We start from the raw sequence: 23168 nt of genomic DNA, 5'->3' as shown, positions 1-23168 counted from the left end.
GTGTCCAGATGTTTTCATTCTGATTTTCCCTGACCTGTGGCTCTTACCATCTTCCCTTCCACAAGGGTCCCTGAGTCTTATGGACAGGAATAGGATATAGGTGCCCATTGGTGGCTGAGCTCTCCTCCACAGACATTTATTCTCTATACTCTAGCTACTTATAAATTTCATATTAACCACCATAATCTGCACAAAGAAGCTTCTCTGAGGATGTCTGAGAACTATAGAGTTCTATGAGGCCTCTTACCAACTTCTGTCTTCTTGGTTTCCAGGAGAGTAATGAACAATACAAACTTCATCTTCCAAGCACCATGTTACAGATGACTGTTATGCTTGTTTTCCAATATTTCTATTTTTATCTTGTATTTTTCTACATTTTCCATTTTGAAGTAAAAATGATGTTAAGAAAAGTTTTAAATTTTCAATAAGGAGGACAAATTAAAATAAATGATGGAGTTCCTTTACTGTGGTCAGCAATTTTTAAGTATAACTCATAAACATCCCCTGAGGGGACAGTAATCTATTTATGGAGGCAAATCAGGGGCCCATGGGCACACAGGAACAAGCAAATGTGGCTCACATCCATAAGGGAAGGGGGAAGAGAGGGTGGCAACAATATTTTTAGATGTATATATGGAAACAGAAATAGGCTAAGATGAAAATGCCTTGACAGGTGCATGCAAATCAGCTACAAGTGTGTCTGAAAGATAAATGGGTCATTTGAGGATGAGACAAGATTTGTGGGTTAGGCTAATGAAGACAGTAGATATTGTGGGTTCTTGGTAAGAGGTTGGCTTTGGTACTATCATACTTCCAGATATCGAGTGAAAGAGCTGGTGTTTGATTGAACAGGGAGGAATGTAGTAGAGAAGGGAATTCCCCTATTGCCCATCTCTTTTCTTTCTAGGTTGCTCTACAAAGTTTCTATGCTTATATTCTTTGTAAAAATTATTTGAATTTAAATATTTATTCTCAAAATATATTTTATTGTGTTTTTCTATGCCCAACTCCTCCCAGATCTTCCCCACCTCCAAACCTACTGAAATTAATGTGCCCTCTCTTTCTCAAAAGAAATAAATAAACAAACCAAGCAAGCCTTGAAAATTAAAATCAAGATAAATAAATAAAAAATCAAAATATGCTTAAACAAGATAATCCCCCACACCAAACCATGGTATCTGTTTCGTTTGTGTTGGCCAACTGCTTCTAGGCTACTAGTGGTCTTCCCTAGAATGTAGTTTTTTGATAGACCCAATGATACTCCATTCAAAAAACTCATCAATTTTTCCTTTACCAATAGGTATCAGTTGCAACTAGTTTCTTGGTTGGGTGTGGGACCCTATGTCTACTGGTCCCTCTCTATGTTGGAACCCCACCTGACTTGAACCTCTGCAGGTGTTGTGTGTGTTTCTACAGTCTCTGTATGTGTGTATTACTTAGGGTTTCCATTGCTGTGAAGAGACACCATGACCATGACAACTCTTATAAAAGACAGCATTTAATTGGATGCCTTACAGTTTTAGAGGTTTAGTCCATTATCATCGTGGTAAGAAGCGTGGGCTACATACAGGCAGACATGGTACTGGAGAAGGAGCTGAGAGTTCTGCATCTTGATCCACAGGCAACAGAAGTGAACTATGCACCACACTGGGTGTAGCTTGAGCATATATGAGTCCTCAAAGCCCGCCTCCATAGTGACATACTTCCTCCCACAAGACTACACCTACTCCAACAAGGGCACACCTTTCAACAGTGGCACTCCCTATAGGCCAAGCATTCAAACTCATGAGTCTATGAGGGTCATACCTATTTAAACCAACACAGTGTTCATATGTACAGTGGTCCTGTGTAGACAGATATTCATGACAGTTAATTGTGCTGTTTTCTTCCTCCCGGTCCTTTGCTAGCTCTGTGCTTTCTATATGTGATAGCAAAGACCTAATGAGCATCAGTGGCCTTTACTATGGAGCCTACTTTGCCAGCGTTGTCTTCAGCGACTAGCCACACACACAGTTAAATTAGACTGCTTCCTCTACTCCTCTCCATATTTATTCTTTCACAGTATTCCTGCTCTAGAATACAGCCTCTTCACAGTCGCCGTCTACAGTCAAGTGGATCACATCCCTCCTCTATAAAGAACCCTGCATACTTACTCCTTCATTCTTTAGCTAAGTCATGTCTCTTCTTATACTTCCCACCAAACTCGATGACATTTAGAGAGTGCAATGAGGTACTAGTGTTCCTTTGATCCTAACGCCAGCACAAAGACCGTGGCCTTCACACACCCTGAAAACTCTTTGCTAAGCTCAACGTGAGGACAACTGGCAATACTTGGGTAGAGAAGAAAATGTTACAAAGGAAACCAAACGGAAATAGAATAATGTCAGATGACAGCTTGTAAACTTGATGACTGTTAGGGCAAATATAGATTGAATTCTGTTTTGTTACAGATTAGATGGGGTGGGGCTGACAAGAGTGTGTGAGTAAGACTGCAATAGATGGCTTTCTATTCTATACCAAGGGCTTGTTCATTCATCCGTTACTTCATCATTTCTGTATTCATTCATGCCTGTGTTCCTTCAATAAGCACCAGGTGTATACTACTAAAGTGTATACACTGGAAAATACCAAGAAAGTATGCACTGTGTAAATTGCTGAGAAAGTAAATAGTAAACGTGTAAGTGACAACCAGGCATCACTCCTCCTTTCTGAGAATTTGCCAACTACTGTATAAAAAAATTATAAGGAGGATGTAAATTCTGTAGTTTCTGATGCCGGTAATGAAGCGCCTGTTTGTATGGGCTCTTCCGCCTGCTAGAAGCATCCATAAGTGTTAGAAAAGACACGAGGGACATCTGTCTGTGGGTTCTCAGGCAGGGAAGGGATCCAGATGAAGATGAAGGGACCTAGAACTGAGCAGAGAAGAAAGCCAGTAAGATAATTCAGATAGTCTGTGCAGCTTTCCCATGCAAGCCTGGTTCCTTAAATAGCATGGATATAGAGACTGTGAAGCCTCTCAGGAAGTGTCTAGAAAAAAAAACTGAGCACAACTTTTAATAGACTTCTGGGATAGGAAAAGGAAAGCTGGAAGTTCAGGACCACTAAGAGAATAGGGATGCTACAGAGGAGGGGCGCAGCCATGGGCTTCGCCTCGCAAGGCTTTCATTAATTAACAGACAGCAACAGAGAAAGTGAACACAAACCTGAAGCCAAAAGAGGATAGAGACTAACAGCCCACAGGGAGCCTTGCGTTCTCACCATAGAGACTAACAGCCCACAGGAGCCTTGCATTCTCACCAGGGAGAACCTGCTCCACAAATGCTGACTCTCAGATCACTCCAAGGACAGCACCCAAGGAGGAAAGGACTCGGATATAGATGGATTCCTTTTATGAAAGACTTATGGAGGAATCCAATCTTTGAATAGCTTAATCCTGATTAGATTCAAGGCACTGCCTCCATTCTAGCTTCTTAATAAATGCTGAGGATGAATCTAAAACCTTTGTAATCTTCTTTATGTGGTGATTATTTCATCACAAGTAACAAATATACCAAGAAGCAGAACCAAGAAACAGATAACAGAGACAGATACGTAAGTGATCCGGACATCACAGTGGTCAGACACTGGCTCTGCAATAATCACGGTTGACGTATTTGAGACAACAGCTATCTCATTCCTCAACAAACTGGCATTTGAATCTCTCTGTGGAGAGTCCTTCAGAGTCAGCCTAACAGATATTTTACAAAGACCCCGGAGTTCGGATGCAGCTAATTCCAGGCCAGGGAGTGGATTAGAGGGGACGAGAACACAGTAAATAAGAGTGCTGTGCACTGCTTCAGGGCAAGGAAGTGAAAGTGGTGAAGTTGAGGCTGAGCTTTCCAAAAGAAATGGGGTGCCCACCCCATTCCACAGAAAGTCAGAGGTCAGTTTATGGTAATTACAACTCCCAGGACTCAGCACTAGATCAAGTTCAGAAGAGAAAAAAAAGAAGAAGAAAGAAACCTTAATTCTGTTTATCTATTTTAGGATTTCTTCAGTAAGTCCGACCCATTTCTGGAAATTTTCAGAATGAATGATGACGCTACTCAGCAGCTTGTGCACCGGACGGAGGTAAGAAGCCTGTGGTGTCCGCCCTCTGAGGAGGTCAGCAGAGAAGCATCCAGATTCCTTTCCCTTTTCTGCAAACCACTTTCAGTGTTTCTGAAGTTAAAATATTATTATACCATTTCCCCCTTCACTGTCCTCTCTCCAACCCTGCCCATGTACCTCTTGGCTCTCTCAAATTCATGACCTCTTTTTCTTTAGTGTGTGTGTGTGTAGTATTCTTAGATATAGAAGTACAACCTGCTCAGTCTATAAAATGTTGCTTTGTGATTTCAGAGGTGACCGCTTGGTATTGGAAAAGCAGTTGAGGGGCTCTTCTCTGGGAAGGCTATTTCTCCTGCTGTGACCACTCCTTTGTGGTCTGTAGTTTTTTGTCTGGGCTTGGGGACCATAGCTGTTCCCCTTCCATGTTGGTTTACACACAAATATCTAATCCTCTGCATTTTAGGCTTGGGTTTTTACTCTAATTTTATAAATTTGAAGAAAAGACACCCCCCCTTCAAGATCCATTTTTACATAATTGACTTCCAACACAGCCAATCAGCAATTTTTTTTTTTTGATTTTTGAGACAGGGTTTCTCCGTAGCTTTTGGTTCCTGTCCTGGAACTAACTCTTGTAGACCAGGCTGGCCTCAAACTCACAGAGATCCGCCTGCCTCTGCCTCCCAAGTGCTGGGATTAAAGGCGTGTGCCACGACCACCCGACTCCAGCAATTTATTTATAACAAAGTAAGAATACTAGGACCAGCAACGTGGCTCAGTCTGGTGACCTGAGTTTGATCCCTAGAACCTACATGTGAAAAAAACAAAAAACAAAACAAAACAAACAAAAAACCGGCCTCTGGCCATGTACTGCAATGCACTTGTTCTCTGACCTCTGGCCATGCAATGGGTTGGCAACCACATGTTCACATGTGTGTATGCATGCACACACACACACAGTAAATGTAGAAGACATTGACTATGGTACAAGCTAACATTTAATGAGACAAAGGGGAAGGAAGCATCATCTAGAATGATTTACATGCAGTATTTTACTTCTTATTCCTTGATAGAAATACTATTGTCCCCACTTTCCAGTCAAAGGAACTGGACTTTGAGACAGTCACACCATTTCCCATGTTTCACAATTGGTGACAAGTGGAGCTGAGATTTATGTAGGCACCGTTCGAGTGAGCTTCACTGAGTTTGTAAGGCAATATGGTTACTCGGGGAAAATACTTATCCTGAAGCTGTCATGTGAGCTACTGCCCTGTTATCACAGCCACTGGGTCACTGGGTCAAGCTGTGCTCCTTCTCACTCATTCTGCCTCCCAAGAGTCCCGTTTTCACTACTTTCATTATCCCTGTGCCCAAATACCCAGCAGAAGCAATATGAAGGCTGAGAGCTTTGTTTTTGCTCTTGCTGTCAAGGAATACAGCCTGCTGTGGGAGAGGAGGCAGAACAGCTGAAGTGGTGCTGTCAAAGGCACAGATTTGTGCAATGGGGCTTATCTACATCTTGGAGGATCAGGAAATGGAGCCAGGACCAGAAACGGGGCCCTGCATTGTGGTCAATGCCTCCTAGCTAGGCAGTATTTCCCAAAGGATCCACAGGTGTTCAGAAGATGCCACCAACTAGGAAAAAAAATGTTCAAATATATGTCTGTGGAGACATTTTAGAGCTATACTGTAACAGGTCTTATCCTATGTCATCCCCTACCATAAAGCCCTGGTATGACTGTTTCACATATATGACCAGTGCCTATGGTAGCTAACCTCCACTGTCAACTTGATAGGGTTTAGAATCCCCTAGGAAAAAAATAACAACAACAATAACAAAAGCAAAAAACCAAAACACCTATGGGGTTGTCTTAATTAGGGTTTGTATTGCTGTGAAGGGACACCATGACCACAGCAACTCTTGGAAAGGAAAACGTTTAACTGAGGTGGCAGCCGACAGGTCCAGAGGTTCAGTCCGTTATCACGGTAGGGAGCATGGCAGCCGACAGGTCCAGAGGTTCAGTCCGTTATCACGGTAGGGAGCATGGAAGCACATGGACAGACATGGTGCTGGCTACATCACGATCAGCAGGCAACAGGAAATGGTTCGTCACACTTGGAGTAGCCTGAGCCTAGACCTCAAAGTCCACCCCACAGTGACCCACTTCCTCCAGCAAGGCCACCCCTACTCCAACAAAGCCATACCTCTTAAAAATGCCACTCCCTTTGGGGGTCATTTTCTTGTGAATCACCACAGGGGCGTATGTGGACAGTTCCAGAGAGGATTGGCTATGCTGGGGAAGGAGCGGATATGAGCAGCACAATCCTGTGGGCTGGAGTCTCAGAATAAATAAGAAGGAGAGAGCAAGCAGAGTGCCCGTATTCTTCTCGTTGCTTTCTGATTCTCATGCAATGTGACCCCACACTCCCACTGCCATGCTCTCCTTGTTACAACGACAAAATATACCTTCCTGTGTTCATTGCTTTGGACGAGCATTTTGTCATCATAATAAGGAAAGTAATTAATGCAGCAACCAACTCCAATCTCTGTTATTTTATTAGATTTGCAAGACAGAACACGAGAAATTCTCTAAGAAGGAAACAGAATAACTGTGCTGAATGACCTGACACTCAGAGAGACTGTGTGCCAATGGCAAAGAAAAGGAAGCGGGAACGTCAGTGATGTTTCACGGGGTGACAGTGGGGGCATCATATTCCTACCATGTCACTTTGTCAATCGAATTCTTTTTTTCCTGAAACAGCAAAGGGGAATTCTGTCATTTTTAAGGTTGACAAGAATTGAGAAGTCTCAAATGGGTCAATAGCAGATATGATCTGGCATGTGGCTGGCACCAAAATATGTGCTTAATTAAAGAATAGCTAAGTGCACAGAGTTGGCTGTATGAATGGGGGACCGTGTGGGTGCTGAAAAGCAGTGTGATTGTCCGGGCTCCAGTCCCTGGAAACTTGGCTATGGGTGGAAAGTACAGGTCCCCTGAGTGCTCCCGTCTCACTATCGCCAAATGCTTTCCTGCTGCTATCAAGGCTACCACGGTAAAATCAGCTTTGGGGAAGACAGAGCAACGGTGTCCATTCATGCCTTTTGCTGAGTCAGTGAACAGAGGAAAGGAGAAGAGATACACACAGCATACTGTTGGGTTCTTCTCTCCTAAGATCCTCTTTTCCATGACGCCTGCCAGTTGTCCTGCAATTGTTGATATTGGGAACTTTTTCTGTTCCCAAGAAGCTATGCAACTTCTGCTCCCTGTCCCAGGGCTGGGAAATTCTTGGAATCTCATAATATTGATGATCACGTAGCTTTCTAATAGATCAAATAACATGGCATTGATAGTTTCTCTTGCTTACTCAGCAGGTTCAAAATAAACACACAGCTTTACTTTCTTGGTGTACACATACACACACATACACAATCATACATGTATACTCATGCATGCCTATAGATTTGAAATTTTTAGTTAAAATTTGATTTTCTATTCAATTTTCCCAAAAAAATCTTCACTCCTTAATATTTTCATCAAAATGTTGCTAGTGAATGTGAGCAATTAAAATGAACACAGGCCTTACTATTCAGCTCTCCTTCTCACAATAATTTGATCATGCCCAGAATATCAGGAGATAAGACACAGTCACAAAGGAACATTGTTTCCGTATTTTAACATGTTAAGATAAACTTAACAATGAATCTGTGATCTAATCAATAATTCATAGTAAAATAAAGAATTCAGTAGAAGTGGGAATCATTTGTGAAATAATTACATTATTTTGAGACAGAATTATTTTTTCAAAAAATCTGCAAAGATGTCTACATAAAAACTTCATATCAAGGAAGATTAACATGGCAGAGTTTAATTTAACAATTTAAACTTTATTTGTGTGTTCCAGAATGCACTAGTTCTTAGGCTTCATTCAGATAACCTGGAAGATCTTCCTACAAAGCCTCTGTTTATAGGACTGGATAAAGTCCAGAATTTCTGTTTGTAAGAAGTCCAGGAACCACAGTTCAGTAGCCCCTGTCCTAGAGTCTGTGTTTGGTACTTTATTCACACTGAACCACGCTGAATTATTCAAGCCATCAAAGGACAGGATAAGTCTCATGGACCCTTGGTCAATATTCAGCCAAGTTCATGGCTAGTAAGCTGATTTTAAATAAATTGTCCTATATTACTGGCTTAGTTTATAATTTGAAGAGTGGCCATGTTATTATAATTGAGATTGTGATCAGCTAATGGAAAATTGCTGTTGGTATTCTTCATCTAGAAAGTTCTCTGACTCCCCAATCTGATATGACTCAAGGTTACAGATTACCAAAGCTCTCCTGTATGTATGTATGTATGTATGTATGTGTATATGTATGTATGTTTGTATATGTATATACGTATTATTTATGTATATATGTGTATGTATGTATTTCATATATGTGTGTCACACATACATATATATAGTATATTTTGTTCATTTGTCACCCTTAAGCCTCTCTTAACCTTACACCCCCGCTGGATGCCTTCTGATCAAAAGTTCGCCTCCTACTTTGATGTCTTTTTGTGTGTTCGTGTGACCCACTGAGTTTAATGTGGGCTGCTTGCATGAGCATGGTTATGGGGTTGTCTCCTGGACATGGACAACTCACCAGGAGCTATACCACACGACTAAAAGACTCCCTGGCCCCAGCAACCGTGAACTGCTCTTGGTTGGTGATGATGATTCTTCAACAGTACCCCTCCATCCACCCTTGCCAAATACCTTTCCTCTGCTGGCTCCAAGGGGAAAGAATTTGTGCCATAAGATTGATGTAGGACTGTAGGACTGGAGAATCCCTTATCAGTGGCCAGAGGCAGCCAGGCCTTAACCGCAGGCCTTTGGCTATAGAAGAGGTCATCTTCTATAGCCACATGCTGGGCAATGCCACTGTCGCTATGCATGGAACAACATCTGGGCCAGTGACTACAGGAGTTATGCCCATAGTGATACATTTTGTGGCCGCTCTTAAGATACTCACTCCTGCCGGGCGATGGTGGCGCACGCCTTTAATCCCAGCACTTGGGAGGCAGAGGCAGGCGGATCTCTGTGAGTTCGAGACCAGCCTGGTCTACAGAGCTAGTTCCAGGACAGGCTCCAAAAAGCCACAGAGAAATCCTGTCTCGAAAAAACCAAAAATAAATAAATAAATAAATAAAATAAAATAAAAAATAAAAATAAAAAAAAAAGATACTCATTCCTTCAAGTTTTCATCAAGCAACAAGTTCCAGACACTTGTCCTTTTCGTAAGCATGGCTGTGGCTTCTCGAGTCGTTTTTATGTTGAAGTATGTCAAGCCTTCACTCTTCAAATCACTCTTCATGCCTTTCTCTTCCCAGGTTGTGATGAATAACTTAAGCCCGGCCTGGAAGTCGTTCAAAGTATCAGTGAATTCTCTGTGTAGTGGAGATCCCGACCGCCGGCTGAAGGTTAGATCCATATCCAAGAGTTGTGAATTTGAGAGTGCATTGAATCCTCCCTCTTTTTTACACATGAACGTTGGCACACTGGATTTGCTGTGTCACTTTTTCCAAACCTCACCTTTTAAAATCTTAATGGAAGAAAGGCAGGCTGTTTCTACAGCCAGAGCTATTGACGCTCACACAAAAGCCCAAAATAAATCCTACCGTATTATGTCAAAAGACAGCCTGGGGCTTCTCAGAAACAAAATGTGGTAATAACTTCAGAGTATAATTGGAAGTTTCTGGAAGGAAAATATTTCTGCCTTAAGTATCTATGACTATATAATGTGTGACTCTCCAACCCCAGCCCCCTCCAGTGTGATAGTTTGAAATAGTAAGCATGTTTAACTTATAACTTTGTGCATTGGCAAACTGGTTTGGGCCAGTTTGGTGGTTCTTAGACTGAGCTTGCTTGGTCTCTGTTAGGCATCTGTGTTCCGACACCATGAACAGGGTGACAACGTCTGGAGGTTGTCAGGGTGTCATTGGTGGAGGGTGGGAGGGAGGTTGAGCCTTAGCTGTCTTCAACATACATGCTACCTTAAACTTTCACGTAGAATAACCGTGTGTTCCAAGAGGCCAAAACCATGCTGCAAGGCCTCTGAGTACAAGGCTAAGAACTCAGGGACTTCCTCCACTGTCTCGAAGCCGAAGTATGTGACATGCCTACTCAAAATTCAAATACAATAGATTCTATCTCTCCATGGGAAGAATTGCCAAGTTTTAGGGCCATTTTTAAAAATCTACCACAAATGTTTGGAGCATTATGGGAATTGGAAGTTGGGGGTGTAGGGTCCATGCACTCGCAGGGTCAGGGATCATGAGAGAGGACAACAGACTAAACGCCAGAAATCAGAGCCTATGGACATCCTCTGTGGTCAATGGGCTGGCCTGTGTTTGACCGTGGAAGCAGAAGAAGTTCCATTGCTAATACCACAGAGCTGACTTTATTGATTCCGGATGACTCACTAACTCATTGGACACAAAGTGTCTATAAGTCAGACGGTTGATTAAAGTTCAGTGAGAACACGATTATCAAGTAGATCCAGGGTCCCACTGGCTTCTCTAGAACATTGTATCGTGAGCAAACCGGGAAGACAGTTGTTGGAGGGAAATGGAAAATAGAGTCTGAGGGCATAGGCAGGGGTGTTCAGAAACTCAGCCATTAGCTCCAGATGCTGAAAATCAAGAGCATCCCCTCCACATGTGGACAAAAGGTATGGTTCACCCACTACTCCAAATAAACCTTCATGCTTGCCCTTTAGGGAACATTCTTGTAAAATTATCTTGGTATTTACCCTGTTGCTATGATAAAAAAAAATACTTTAACAAAAGCAACTTAAGGGAGAAAGTGTTGATCTCAGTTTGCAGTTCCAGGCTGCAGTCCACCATGGGGGGAGAGAAGGCATCAGGCACTTAAAAGCAGCTACTCACAGTGTATCTGCGGCCAGGAGAGCAATGAATCACTCGTACGCAAAGTGCTCAGCTCACTTCTTCCACTCGAACACAGTTCAGGTCCCATCCACAATGAAAATGGGTCTCCCCTCATCATTTAACATGATGAAGATACTCCCACAAAGACGTGCCTACGAGGTCATCTTCCTCCTGAGCGAGTCTCAAGTTTGTCCGGGTGACAGTAAACACTCATCTTAGGCCCTGCCACCATTTGCCTTCGGGACTGCATTCCCCTCACCCAGTTCACTCTGAAGACTGTTCTGATGGGTGATGTTCTTCCGGTTTCAGTGTTATTACTCGGGGTAAGATCCCATCTGCTTGGTTAGTCCTAGTAGTCTCTTTAACATTATGTAGCTCTGTTTAACCCCACGCTGTGTGAAATTTGTGGTTGAATTGTCAAGTAAATTTGCTGGCTTCCATGGCGGTAATGCCAAGTCCAAATTCTACCTCTTTCTCTTAAGAAAAATAGTTACTTTAGGAAAACCTCTGGAAACTCTCATTCATGCCAAAACATGGGACTTCTTCCTGGGTTTCTTGGAAGAAGGTACTTTTCAAAGATGCCTGAGAGCGACAGCTTCGGGTACAGGTGACAATTACCAACTCTGCTCCGAGCCGTGCTCAGGACGATAAATGTCTTCCTTGGGCTGGGAATAAAACAGCTCCTCCTTTGGTGTTTGTCATTGGGAGTTACTGAGTGGGTAAAGAAGAGTGTTTGATACGGTTGAATGCATAATAACATAAATAATGTGGGTTGTTGAGGGCTCTGAGATCTCTGTGGGAACAGGAGCTCATAAGAGATAGATATGCAGATAATCTGATGGAAAGAGGCAGAAATGAGAGAGAGAGAGAGAGAGAGAGAGAGAGAGAGAGAGAGAGAGAGAGAGAGAGAGAGAGAGCTGGAAGGATAAAGGAAGAAAGGAAAAGAAGGAAGAGTGAAACATGGATGAAGGATCTGTTTCTCAGCATCTTCCCAGCTGACGAGTTGGGAATGTTCTGGGGGGACTGTGGACTGTGCTGTATATTATAGGAAGCTTAGTGTTGTTTCTCTCTCTCTCTCTCTCTCTCTCTCTCTCTCTCTCTCTCTCTCTCTTCTCTTCCTCCCTCCCTCTCATCAATTTGATAACCTAAAACATATTTAGACATTGAAAAATGTTCCCTAGAGGGTAAAATCACTTTTAATTAAGAATTGCTGGAACAGAGCAATGTTCTCAAACTCCTGACGTACCCATAATGCCTATAGGGCTTGTGAAAATGGCAATGGCTGAGCCAAGCCCCAACCGCCAGTTTCTGACTCAGGGGATACAGAACGGGCATAAGAATCTGCATTCCTATCGGGTTTCCTGATGGGATTCATATGCCTGTTCCAGCATTTCTGAGATTAAGCGTTGGCGGCTTTCACTAGTTTCCACGTTGACTTTCTCTTCCTGCCTTCCTCCCTGCCACTCTCTCCCTCTGCCCAGTGCTCAGACCCAGGCTGTACTCTCTCCACATGCAGGATTAGCTAGAGTCGGCTCTCTGACCTGGGATGCTCGCCTTATTCTTCCGCTTTTCCTGGAGCATACTGCTTGTATTTGAGTCTCTTCAGTTTTCTCCTACTCACAGAAAACCTTCCTGGGGGCTCTAATACCTAGGGGGTGCTCCCTAGCCATACTTATCAATACTTTATAAACCCTTGTGGGAGGGAGGATGCACATATAGGTGTGTGTGTGTGTGTGTGTGTGTGTGTGTGTGTGTGTGTGTGTGTGTTCCAGGCACCCAGCACACCCAGGTCTTGCCTGGAGTTCACATGCACTAACTGTTTCTGGCAATGACCTGTGAAAGCATGAAGTGGCAAGGAAAGCTGGGAGGGACATTCCTGAGCCTCAGGAAGAGCCCAGCCCCCACTGACATGCTGGCGCCCCCGGTGGCATCACCCGCTCACTGTAAAATGGGCTCCTCTGTAAGGCAGATGGATTCCTGTGCCGGCTTTAGTTTGTATTTATTGGTTATTTTGCTTCAGGAGCGGCTATGGCACTCTAACATGGCCTTCTCCAAAGACAGCCACGCTGCTGCTAGCCAGGAGCTCTGATCATATGGGTGTTATCCTCCCGACCAACAAAAAAGAAAAGTGAATTTCTTAAACCATCTGTCAGGTTAGATTTTTTAAATCCAAGCTTAATAGTTACAATTTTTGTTCCAATACATCATCTTAATGCCTTTCCTATGTATGCAACAGCTACATGAATATCAACTTTTAAATAATTGGCTTGATTATCCATTTGTTTGTTTGTGTGTTGGTTTGTTTGGAACTCCTATCCATGATAAGAGTCAAAATAGTGACTAAATGACTTTTTTCAAAATGTCTTTATTTAACATGAAAGTATTTAAATACACAGGCAGTTTTAGCAGTGCTATGGCACTCCCCTCTTCATACCACCACACAGATTCAGCAGTTATTCATTATGGCCAACTACATGTCATCCTCTCCCACCCATACCTCCGAGCCATTAAATCGAGACCAGGGTCAACGCCTGTGAAGCCCAGTGAGCAGACAGAAGGCATATGGTGCTCTCGAGAACACCCCAACCCACCTCCAATTTCTCTTGTTTCTTTTAAAATTATCAGGGAAAAGAATATTTCAAACTGGAGGAAATATTTACATGTTTTGCTACATCATAAAATGATGATGTTTTAAAGGCCCATGGGACTCTCCTACGAAAAGCCAGCCAGAAAAAAAGAGCCTGAGGCCAAGCCATACTATGCCATGGCCCTATCTTAGCCACCATATTTCCTGACCTGAAAATACTCCAGGATTTACCTACTGAAAGATGAAGGGCCTTCCAATAAACACAACCATGAAACCATCCCATGCCCGAGAATATTAACTAGAGGTTGTTAATGCTATCAGATATGCTGCGCCCTCTGCCTATCTGCCTCTCTCCTCGTGATTTACTCACTTGTTAAACAGTTGGATTTTCTGTTTTTTAATGTGTGCATGTATATGCATGTTGTTGTGTATGTTCATATGCGTTTAGGTGCATGTACCCAAAGGAGTGCTGGGGTTAGAGGAGAATGTGTGGGTGGGTGCCCTGCTCTCTCTCTCTTTCTACCTAGTTCCCTTGAGACAAAGTCACTGAATCCGGAGCTAGGCTAACAGCCAGCAAGCCCCACCAAACCTTCCTCTACCCCACTCCTACAAAGTGCTGAGGTTACCGGCACAGACACAGGAGGCCACACATAGCTTTTTCCATGAGTTCTGTGGCTTTGATCTTATGCCTACACAGCGAGTTCTCTTATTCACTGAGACATCTCACCAGCCCCTGTTTTTCTGGCTTTTGTTATTCTTTGAACAAGGACCAGGATGCAAATGAGACCAAATGCAAATTAGTTTTTGTTCCCTCTTGGTGTTTTTAGTTTTGTTTTGTTTTGTACAGTTTTCTTAAAGAAAACGCCAGTATGGTCTCTCCTGAAGTGTTTCCTACACTCTTTGTTGCCTAGAAATGGGTCATTGGGGGCTGAACGCATTCAAGTTCTGTTTCCTGATGAGAATGCCCTGGGTATTATTAAAAATTCATGGATTTTCATATGAGTGTTTCAGTCTATTTCAGCTACTACTAATCTTTTAACACGCTGCATCATTCCACATTTGAGCACAGAAAATTCCTTTGAGTTGGCCCTTGAATTCTTCTAACCCACACATCATATATCAGGTGCTTAATAGTTTTCCTTGCTTTCTAAACCAAAGCTTTGAAATCATGAATTTTAAGGTTTTATAATTCTCTTTTCCTAATATGTCTTTATGTGAATGTAAAGTTGTTGACTACCTCTTGAATCCATTCCTCCTGTATTTGATTTATTAAAAAAATAAATCACCACGATAAGCATATTTTTCATCTCAAATAAAATGCTTCATTTTATGTCATTGTAACAGCAAGAAAAATGTCTACATGTAAGATATTTCATGAGGTCTGAGACCCTGAATCACTCAGTGTTCCATTAAGGGAAAAGTACTCTCCGAAAAAACAACTCGGTGAAATGTTGTATTCATCATTTCCTTTGATTTGACCAGCACACAGCTCCTCTACAAGACTTAAATTTTTAAGAGACAGTGTAGTGCTTACCAAAGATTTTTCCAGATGGGGGCTCTTAGAGAAATAGAGGGTTGGGGACCACCATCAAAAAGTATTTATTGACACAAAATTGTGCTTGATACTGAGGGGAAATACCACATCAGAGCAATCTCGACAGACTCTACGAGCTTACACCGAGAACTTTGAATTGCCCACACTAAAGGGTCAGATTCTATCTGTTTTTCTAATAGCTCAATCCCAAAGGCAGCTTGGAGACTCCCCTCTATAGAGTCCCTTTGATGTCCTTGGAATAAGAGTGGATAACAGCTAACTGCCCTGAAGAGAGACAGAGAGGAGGGACTGTGATTTCTGTGACCCCAGCCCCCATGCCTTGCGCAGGCAAGAGGCCCAGCTTGGTAACCGAGGTCAGGGTGAGGTAGGCACAGACAAAACGTCATCAGGGAATTGGAGTAACAGAAAGGAAGGTGTGGACGCTAAAGTGGAAACCAGACCCGTGGGTGTGAGAAAGGAAGCCCTGATGCAGACCAAAGGCGACCCCCACGTGATAGCGGTTGCCCACCTCCTGCTTTGCTCGTCTTTCTGCTCTTCCTTTTTGGCTGCCATGCTGATTGACTTAAAACAGCCATATTTCCAAGTTGTCGCCGGACACTCCCAAAGCTGGACTTCTGAATGATCATTAGAGTGCTCTGTTAAGTCAAAACCGCAGAACAGTAAGGGTACAGTCTTCTTTTTTAATAGCTGTTACACAGTGCTGAACTCAGCCATGTGCTAAGCCTGCCCTAAATGACACTGCCTCCTTCTCAGTGCCTCTGCAACCTCGCAGACTTCCCACCGGCCCCTCCATTTGGCACCTCAGCTGTCTTTCTGCCGTCTCAACACAGAGCTAAGAGGACATGTCTGTGAGTGTTCCGTTCTTGTCACTCTGTGAAACCCTTTGCATTTGTCCCTTTACTCATACAACTATCTGTGTCTCCCCCTTCTATATATGACTGCGCTGTCTTTAATTGCTACTCTATTTTCTCTATAAATTCACTGTTTTGCTTTGGACTCTCTTGGCGTTGGACGTTTGCTTTTTATCCCCAGTCCCACATGGTTCTTAACTTCTGGATTCCAATGTACCCATTATCTTCTGTCTATCTCCATCCTTTCAACACATTTTTCTTCCTTACTGCTGACTATCTCTAATAAACCTGATTTATTATAAGGGAGAAATGGTATGACACCCCAGTTTAACCTCTCCCCCCCCAAGTTCTCATTCAGCTCCATAAAACCCCAAATCTATAGCAGGAAGCTTCATCACTATACTTTCCAAGGGCTATTTCAACATTTTCTGAGTTTTTGGTTTGTTTATTTATTTGTTTGGGGGGATTTATTTATTTTTTTGTTTTTAATGTGGTTCATGCAAACTACGGGGAACCGGAATTGAAGAGGCCATTACTGTGCTCAGTATTATTGGAAATAAGAGCCTGACATTATTGGGCAATTGAAAGCAACTCTTCTGCCCTCTCTTCTGCTTTCTAATGCTGAGTGGGGGTGGGACTTGGATGTCCACAGTCCTATTATGTTTTCTGGAAATCTGTTCAGATTCAAGTGCTTTCCTTGTGGCCTTCTGGGCTCAGGGCTACTGGTCTTGTGCCTGTCACTCCTTCACTCTGCCTAAATGATCAGAAGTTTACGGGAGGATTGAAGACTCACCCAAGTCTCTCTTCATTCAATTATCTGGGGTGCTGGAATTCTTGACTCCACTTGAGTAAATGGCACCCCTGATCCCTGATCCTACCTGAGATTTGCAATCAATTCCATGATATAGAAAGCAGTTTTAATAATTCAGGAATCAGCTAAGCTTCTGAACCGAGACGGGGTCATGGCTTCTTCTTTTTAATATTTCTTCCTTTCATTAATATTGTCCTCCTTCACAAATGAGGAATTAGAGATCTGCTTTGTAGAAAACAATTCAAGATTTCACAGCTACGTAAGCATAGTCTTAGGTTAAACCCGGGTCTCTCGTGCCCCAGTGTCTCTGCTAAAGAACAGACAATATTTACAGAGTGCTGGCCAGGCTCCAGAACTGTGCTAGGCACTTGGTTTAAGTTTTCTCACTAAACTTTGTCATTCTCTTAGCTTAAACAATCCAGCAGGGGTTGAGATACCTCAGTGGGGAGGCTGTTTGTTATGCAAATGTGAGGGCCTGAGTTGGGGTCCCTAGTGCCCATTAAAAGGCAGGCACACCTGAATACATCTGTAATCCCAGCACTGGGGCTACAGGGATCCCCCAGCCCACTGGCCAGTTAGTTTAGAGATAGACATCATCTCAAGACATAAGGGAGGAAACAATTCAAGAAGACACTGGCACCTTTTGCCTGTCTACACAGGTATGCACATACACAAGAAATAAAAGAGCAATCCCATAGTAACAGAGAGCTGCCAAGTAACAGAAGTTTATGTCTTTCTTATATAGCAAGCACAGACAAACCATTCAAATCAATGTCTGCTTCTCCATGATCCAAGAACTCAGGCTTCTGCTGAATGCGGTTGGCACACACCTACAGCAAGGGGAGGCTTTGGCAGGTGGATCTCTATGAGTTTGAGGCCACCCTGCTCTACATAGCTAGTGCCAGACTTGCACAGGCCACAGAATCAGAGAAGCCTTGGGCTGGTGCTCGGGTTCCTTGTATTTGTGGCTCACCCACACTCTACTACTAGTTTGCATCCAGGAAACAGAAAGCAGAAACTTTGGATCTCCGGAAGTTTTAGCTGAAACCAATTCCTAGAACTCAGTAACATAGCCCAGTCACACTGAGCGGCAAGGCAAACTGATCAATGCAGTCTAGTTAGATGCCTATAAAGAAGAAGAAAGAGATTTTTGCGATCGGCTATTTGACTTTCACATGGAGAAATGTTTTTATTGACCATTTTGTGGATGAGAAAACTGAGGTGAAAAGGAAGAAAATAATATTTTAACACCTAGATCCAAAAAGTTTGAAAATGGCATGAACAGAACCAAGTCTATTTGACTTTTGAACTAGATTTCACACCAGCAATGTACAATTAAACTTTCTGAGGGGACAAATACACCTTAAGTTAAGTCTCCGCGTTCAGAAGGGCAGTGACTATACACACACGCACACCTGTCCAGACCAATTGTCTCCCAGCCTTTCCCTTTCTCTTTAACCCCCCTCCTGTTTTCAGCTGTCCTGTGTTAATAATCCATTCCTCTTTCTCCGAACATCACTCTTTCCATTCACTGAGTAAAAAATTGCCCCTCCTCATGCTGCTCAGGAAAGCCCTCCTCTGCCTCTTGTGTTTAGTAGCTCCAAAGGCAGGGGGGAGTGAGGTCTCCTGAAAATGGGGTTGGCAGTAGGTACTGCTTCAATATCAAGGTGATGTTTTATCGGTGAGAATTAGAGAGAGAGAGAGAGAGAGAGAGAGAGAGAGAGAGAGAGAGAGAGAGAGAGGGCGGGAGGGAGGGAGGGAGGGAGGGAGGGAGAGAGAGAGAGAGAGAGAGAGAGAGAGAGAGAGAGAGAGAGAGAGAAAGAAAGAAAGAAAGAAAGAAAGAAAGAAAGAAAGGAGAGAGAGAGACCATCTTCCCAAATCAAATCCTGTTTTGTTCAGGAAATGCACAAAGCAGACTCTTTAGAGCTGGCGTTGAATGAGCATGAGTTTTACTGAGGAAGACAGAGCTTTTCCAGTGATGGGTGCTGATAAAGGTTATACCACAGTACGACCATGCTTAATGCTACAGAGCTATGCACTTAAAAATAATTGATGGTAAAGCAGTATGATAAATCTTCTGTCACAATAAATAAATAATCCACTTCCTGTTAGCATGACTGAACTTGAGACCAGACAGTGCTGGTCTGTGGTGCCTTGGCTCCTGCCTGCACTTCCTGCATCCTGTCAGTCACATCCTATGAGGGGATGGCAGCTCCCTGAGTCCTTCTGACGCTCAGGTTCTTCTGTTTCATAAACCTCTGTGGGAAGAAGAGGAGCTCTCCTGGCCCAGCCCTTATGAATGAAGAGCACAGTAGAGGTGGCGCCAATATCCCATCCTTTTCCCCACACACCAGCCTTTCAAACATTCATTGAATAGAAAATCCCCTCTCTGTGTGTCATGGCCCTGATGCTAATGAGGATCCCCCTCTGCCTGCTGTGCTTAGTAACTGCCCAGCCAGGGACATGAAGTCAGTGGTAGGCACTGCTTCAATATCAAAGTAATGACAAACTCTCTCATTATTAGCAAAATTGTCCACGGCCATGTCATGTCTTTAACTGGCTGTCAAGATAACCTGTCAGTTCTTGACTGGTTTAGAATGTTTTTGAAGACATCAATTGAGTTGTGAACTTAGGGTTCTGAGTGAGCACCAGTCACTTCTCTGGTGAGATCTTCAGATGAAAGTTGAGAGGGAGTCCTCTTGTCCCTCTGGATACCATGTTTCCCCAGTACAGGTGACATCCAACTGAGTAACTTACAGTTGTTCTGAAGGGAGGCAGTCTCCTTACATTGAAGCTAGTTCTATGCTGGAAAGTGATAGGTGGCCAGCTTTCAGGATGAAATCAGAGCAGAGATGACCCTGCTTCGTGATAAAAGAAAACAGGGATGTGATTTGAGTCTAAAAAGCCCTCCACAGACTCATATTTGGGTGGCTAGGTTCCCCACTTGGGTGCTAATTTGAAGGCTCAGAAGTCTTTAGGTGTGTGGTTGGGGCTTAACTGGTAGGTGTGATTCACTGGCGGAGGCCTTTGAAGGTTATGGCCAGCTCTGGTTCCAGTGTGTTTCCTGGTCAGCCACCAGGTGAGAAGTCTCTACCACACACTCCCAGGCCACCATTAATTCCACAGTGCCTTCTGAGCTGTGGCAGACTGAAACCATCTGAACCAGGAGTCTAGGCAAGCCTTTACTCTCCTAAGTTGTTTCTGCCAGGTGTTTTATTATAGCAACGAGAAAAGTCGCTAATGCAGAAAAAAATAGTCTGAGTGGGAACTCAGGGCATCCCTTGATACGCTGTAGGATAATTCTAACTGGCGAGACTGCTGCTTTATTCAAAGGATGCTGTGTGCTACCCAGTGATTGCTCCTTCCCGGGCTTATTTGTTAGTTGGTTGGTTTGCTTGCTTGCTAATCTAAGCCACTCACTCCATCATGCGTTGTGCTACTTTGTTAACACTGAAACGGAAAATGTTGCCTCCAAATATTTTGCTGTTTGTTATTGCAATGTTTGGAAATGTTTTAATGTGGCCTTTTCAATAGGGAGGTCAAAATGGAGTGGACTTCCTGAGAGGTCTTTGCCTCTGAGTCAGGATATGCATGCAACTCCACTCCCACGGCATAAACATTAAATAGCTAGCGATGTGTTGGGGTGGGTGCACAGTTTATGGATATTCTGTGTGCTTTTCCTCCAGAAAATATTTTCAATAGAATCTTCAAATAAACACTAGGAGAATTATCTCTAGGGAGAAGTTAGCTTTTGTGAGGAAAGTCCTTGAGGCCCAGGGTAGTGACCCTCACTCACTAGGATGCTAAGCAGAGCATCCTCCGGAGCCGGAGGATGTAGCAGCTTCTCCTCCTAGGTACAGTGTTCCAAGGATCTCATCTACCTGCAACAGGTTCGGCCATCAAGTGGGACTGTAGGTCAAGGCAATGGTATGTGGGTAGACATGAAACAGAGCCTTAAACTGAATGCCAAGGAAGGAAACTAGAAACTTCTTACTAACCTAGCAAGGAACCAATTATTTGCTCTCCGATAACAAGGGGGTTGTCTTCTTTTGTGACTTTTTTTGTTATTTAGAAAGAGAAGAAACAGACAGACAAGACCAGGTAGGTTCATGGTGGTACTAGCCGGGCAATGGTGGCGCACGCCTTTAATCCCAGCACTCAGGAGGCAGACGCAAGTGGATCTCTGTGAGTTTGAGGACAGCCTGGTCTACAGAGCTAGTTCCAGAGAAGCCCTGTCTCAAACAAACAAACAAAAAAAAACAAGAGAGAAGTGGGGGAAAGTGTGTGTGTGTGTGTGTGTGTGTGTGTGAGAGAGAGAGAGAGAGAGAGAGAGAGAGAGAGAGAGAGAGAGAGAGAGAGAGAGAGATTAAACAGTACATCGGCCAGCCACACCTCTGCCTCATGCAGTGAGAGGTGAATGAGGAAGAGGTGGAGAGATGGCTCCTCACATCGCCTACAACGGCTCCTCACATTTGGGGTTTCCAGCCAGAGGCTGGTGCAGACTCCAGCTTCTTCAGTGCAAGGAATAAGAATTTGTCTAAATGCTTGACAAGACCTGGAAGAATTGACTCACACAAGAGGCAGTATATAAGTCCAGAAGCCAAAATGCTAATTTATACAAGATTAATGAAGTGTTAATAATTTTATTTGACAGAACTACATTCCTCACAACCCATATAGAGAGGGATCTTCTCTGGTATCTGAACACCAGTAACTAGAGCACAAGGAACCTGGCCTCGAGGGCTGTCTTTATAAAAGCTGGTGTTCTTCCTCAGAGATACTCTCCTCCCGTCTTGTTCAACGATTCTGTTGAAGATCCTTTCCAGAGAGAAATGCCCAGGATAACCATAGATGGTGGTCCCCACCCCATAAACCACGCTCCTATTTAGTGCTTACGTTGTAGGATAGAGGCTGCATGTGTATCTATTCCCTGCAGAGCAGACTCAGAGGCAAATGCCTCTGAGGAGGTCAAGTCCACCTCTGAACGCCTCCCTATTGACAAGGTTAAGTTAAAAACACATCTAGCCGTGCAGAAATAAATACTGAAATCTTTCAAGGCAACTTTCCAGACCTCTGACTCGGACTGTGGATGACCCTTCTCAAACTGTAGTGCTGATAAAGCAAGAACAATATTCTCCCTGGCATTCCAGATGAACATGTTCACTACATTGTAGTCTCCTCACCAATTAATGAGAAACCCAAGGAGATGATAAAACTGAGCATTTTCAGGAATTCAGTTTACACTGTCCTTTCCTCTAAACAGGACCATGACTGGGATTTCTCCCTTTTGAATTTGCATCACTTTTTTTGATTTTCGACAATTCCATAGATGCTTACAATACATTCTTATTACTCTTACCATCCACCCACTCACCTTTCTCCCACCTCTGTATCCCCCCATTTCCCTCTAAGCCCTTTCCCACGATCATATATTTCTGCCTATTGATTTTATTTAGGGCCATTTTGTGTGAAGATAGGTTTGGAACTGTCCATTGGTACCTCCTGGGCTCCTTAGTGAGTGTATTGCCCCCTGCAGAATCCATCAACAGCCGATAGTTCAGCAGAGAGAAGTAGGGTCCATGAGCACCTCTCCAGCCTCCAGAGGACGGCTGACAGGTCCAGTCATGTGCAGACTCAGTGCAGGACCACAGCTGCCATGAGATCATGTTCGCAGTAGCCTTGTCTTGCCCCCGAAGAAAGCCTTTCCCAGCTTCCCTCCCTATCTTCTCTCTTTTACACTCTTTCTGTTCCGTCTTCTGTGTTGCTCTCTGCATTTCTGATGCTGTAGCATAAATGTTCTGTTTAAATACGCTCACTCACACTCAGCCGTCACTTATTCTCAGCACCTTGGACAGCGGTTCACCACTCACGGTGAAGAGAGCTTCTCTGTTTAAGATTGGGAGTAGCATTTGTCTCTGGGTGTAGCCTTAAGTGTTTAAAGGGAGTTTGGTGCCATGCCAATTTCATCGAACATCAATAGTAAGCCCCCTCACCCCGGACTGAGACCTCCTCAGCAGTGGGTTTTTACTGGGGATATATAAGATGGAATCGTAAATTCCATCTTAAGAAATGAGCCTCAAATTGAATCCCAGAGGGTTGGTCATTGCTATAGCTGTTGTGCTATTACTGTTACTCCAGTTGCACACTTTTTGTGGCATGTTGGTCTTGTGGTTCATAAGGACACTTTCGTGGCATGTTGGTCTTGCGGTTCATAAGGACACTTTTGTGGCATGTTGGTCTTGTGGTTCATAAGGACACTTTTTGTGGCATGTTGGTCTTGTGGGTCATAAGGACACTTTCGTGGCATGTTGGTCTTGCGGTTCATAAGGACACTTTTGTGGCATGT

At 43.5% G+C, this 23168-nt stretch overlaps 1 protein-coding gene across 4 annotated transcripts in view; it reads left to right on the top strand.

Annotated features, from left to right (window-relative positions):
• The window catches only part of Cpne4 (copine 4), a 457031-nt gene that overhangs the window by 339961 nt on the left and 93902 nt on the right, over positions 1 to 23168 (top strand). For all 4 annotated transcript variants that reach the window (XM_075964808.1, XM_075964810.1, XM_075964809.1 and 1 more), the window contains 2 exons: positions 4027 to 4110; positions 9462 to 9551. In XM_075964808.1, coding sequence (XP_075820923.1) covers positions 4027 to 4110; positions 9462 to 9551 — 174 coding nt within the window. The remainder of the gene's footprint in view (positions 1 to 4026; positions 4111 to 9461; positions 9552 to 23168) is intronic.

This window comes from Microtus pennsylvanicus, chromosome 3 (genome assembly GCF_037038515.1).
Source record: "Microtus pennsylvanicus isolate mMicPen1 chromosome 3, mMicPen1.hap1, whole genome shotgun sequence".
NCBI classification, from domain to species: Eukaryota; Metazoa; Chordata; class Mammalia; order Rodentia; family Cricetidae; genus Microtus; species Microtus pennsylvanicus.
Note: the sequence above shows the minus strand (reverse complement) of the source record. Positions and strands in the feature narration are given on the sequence as shown.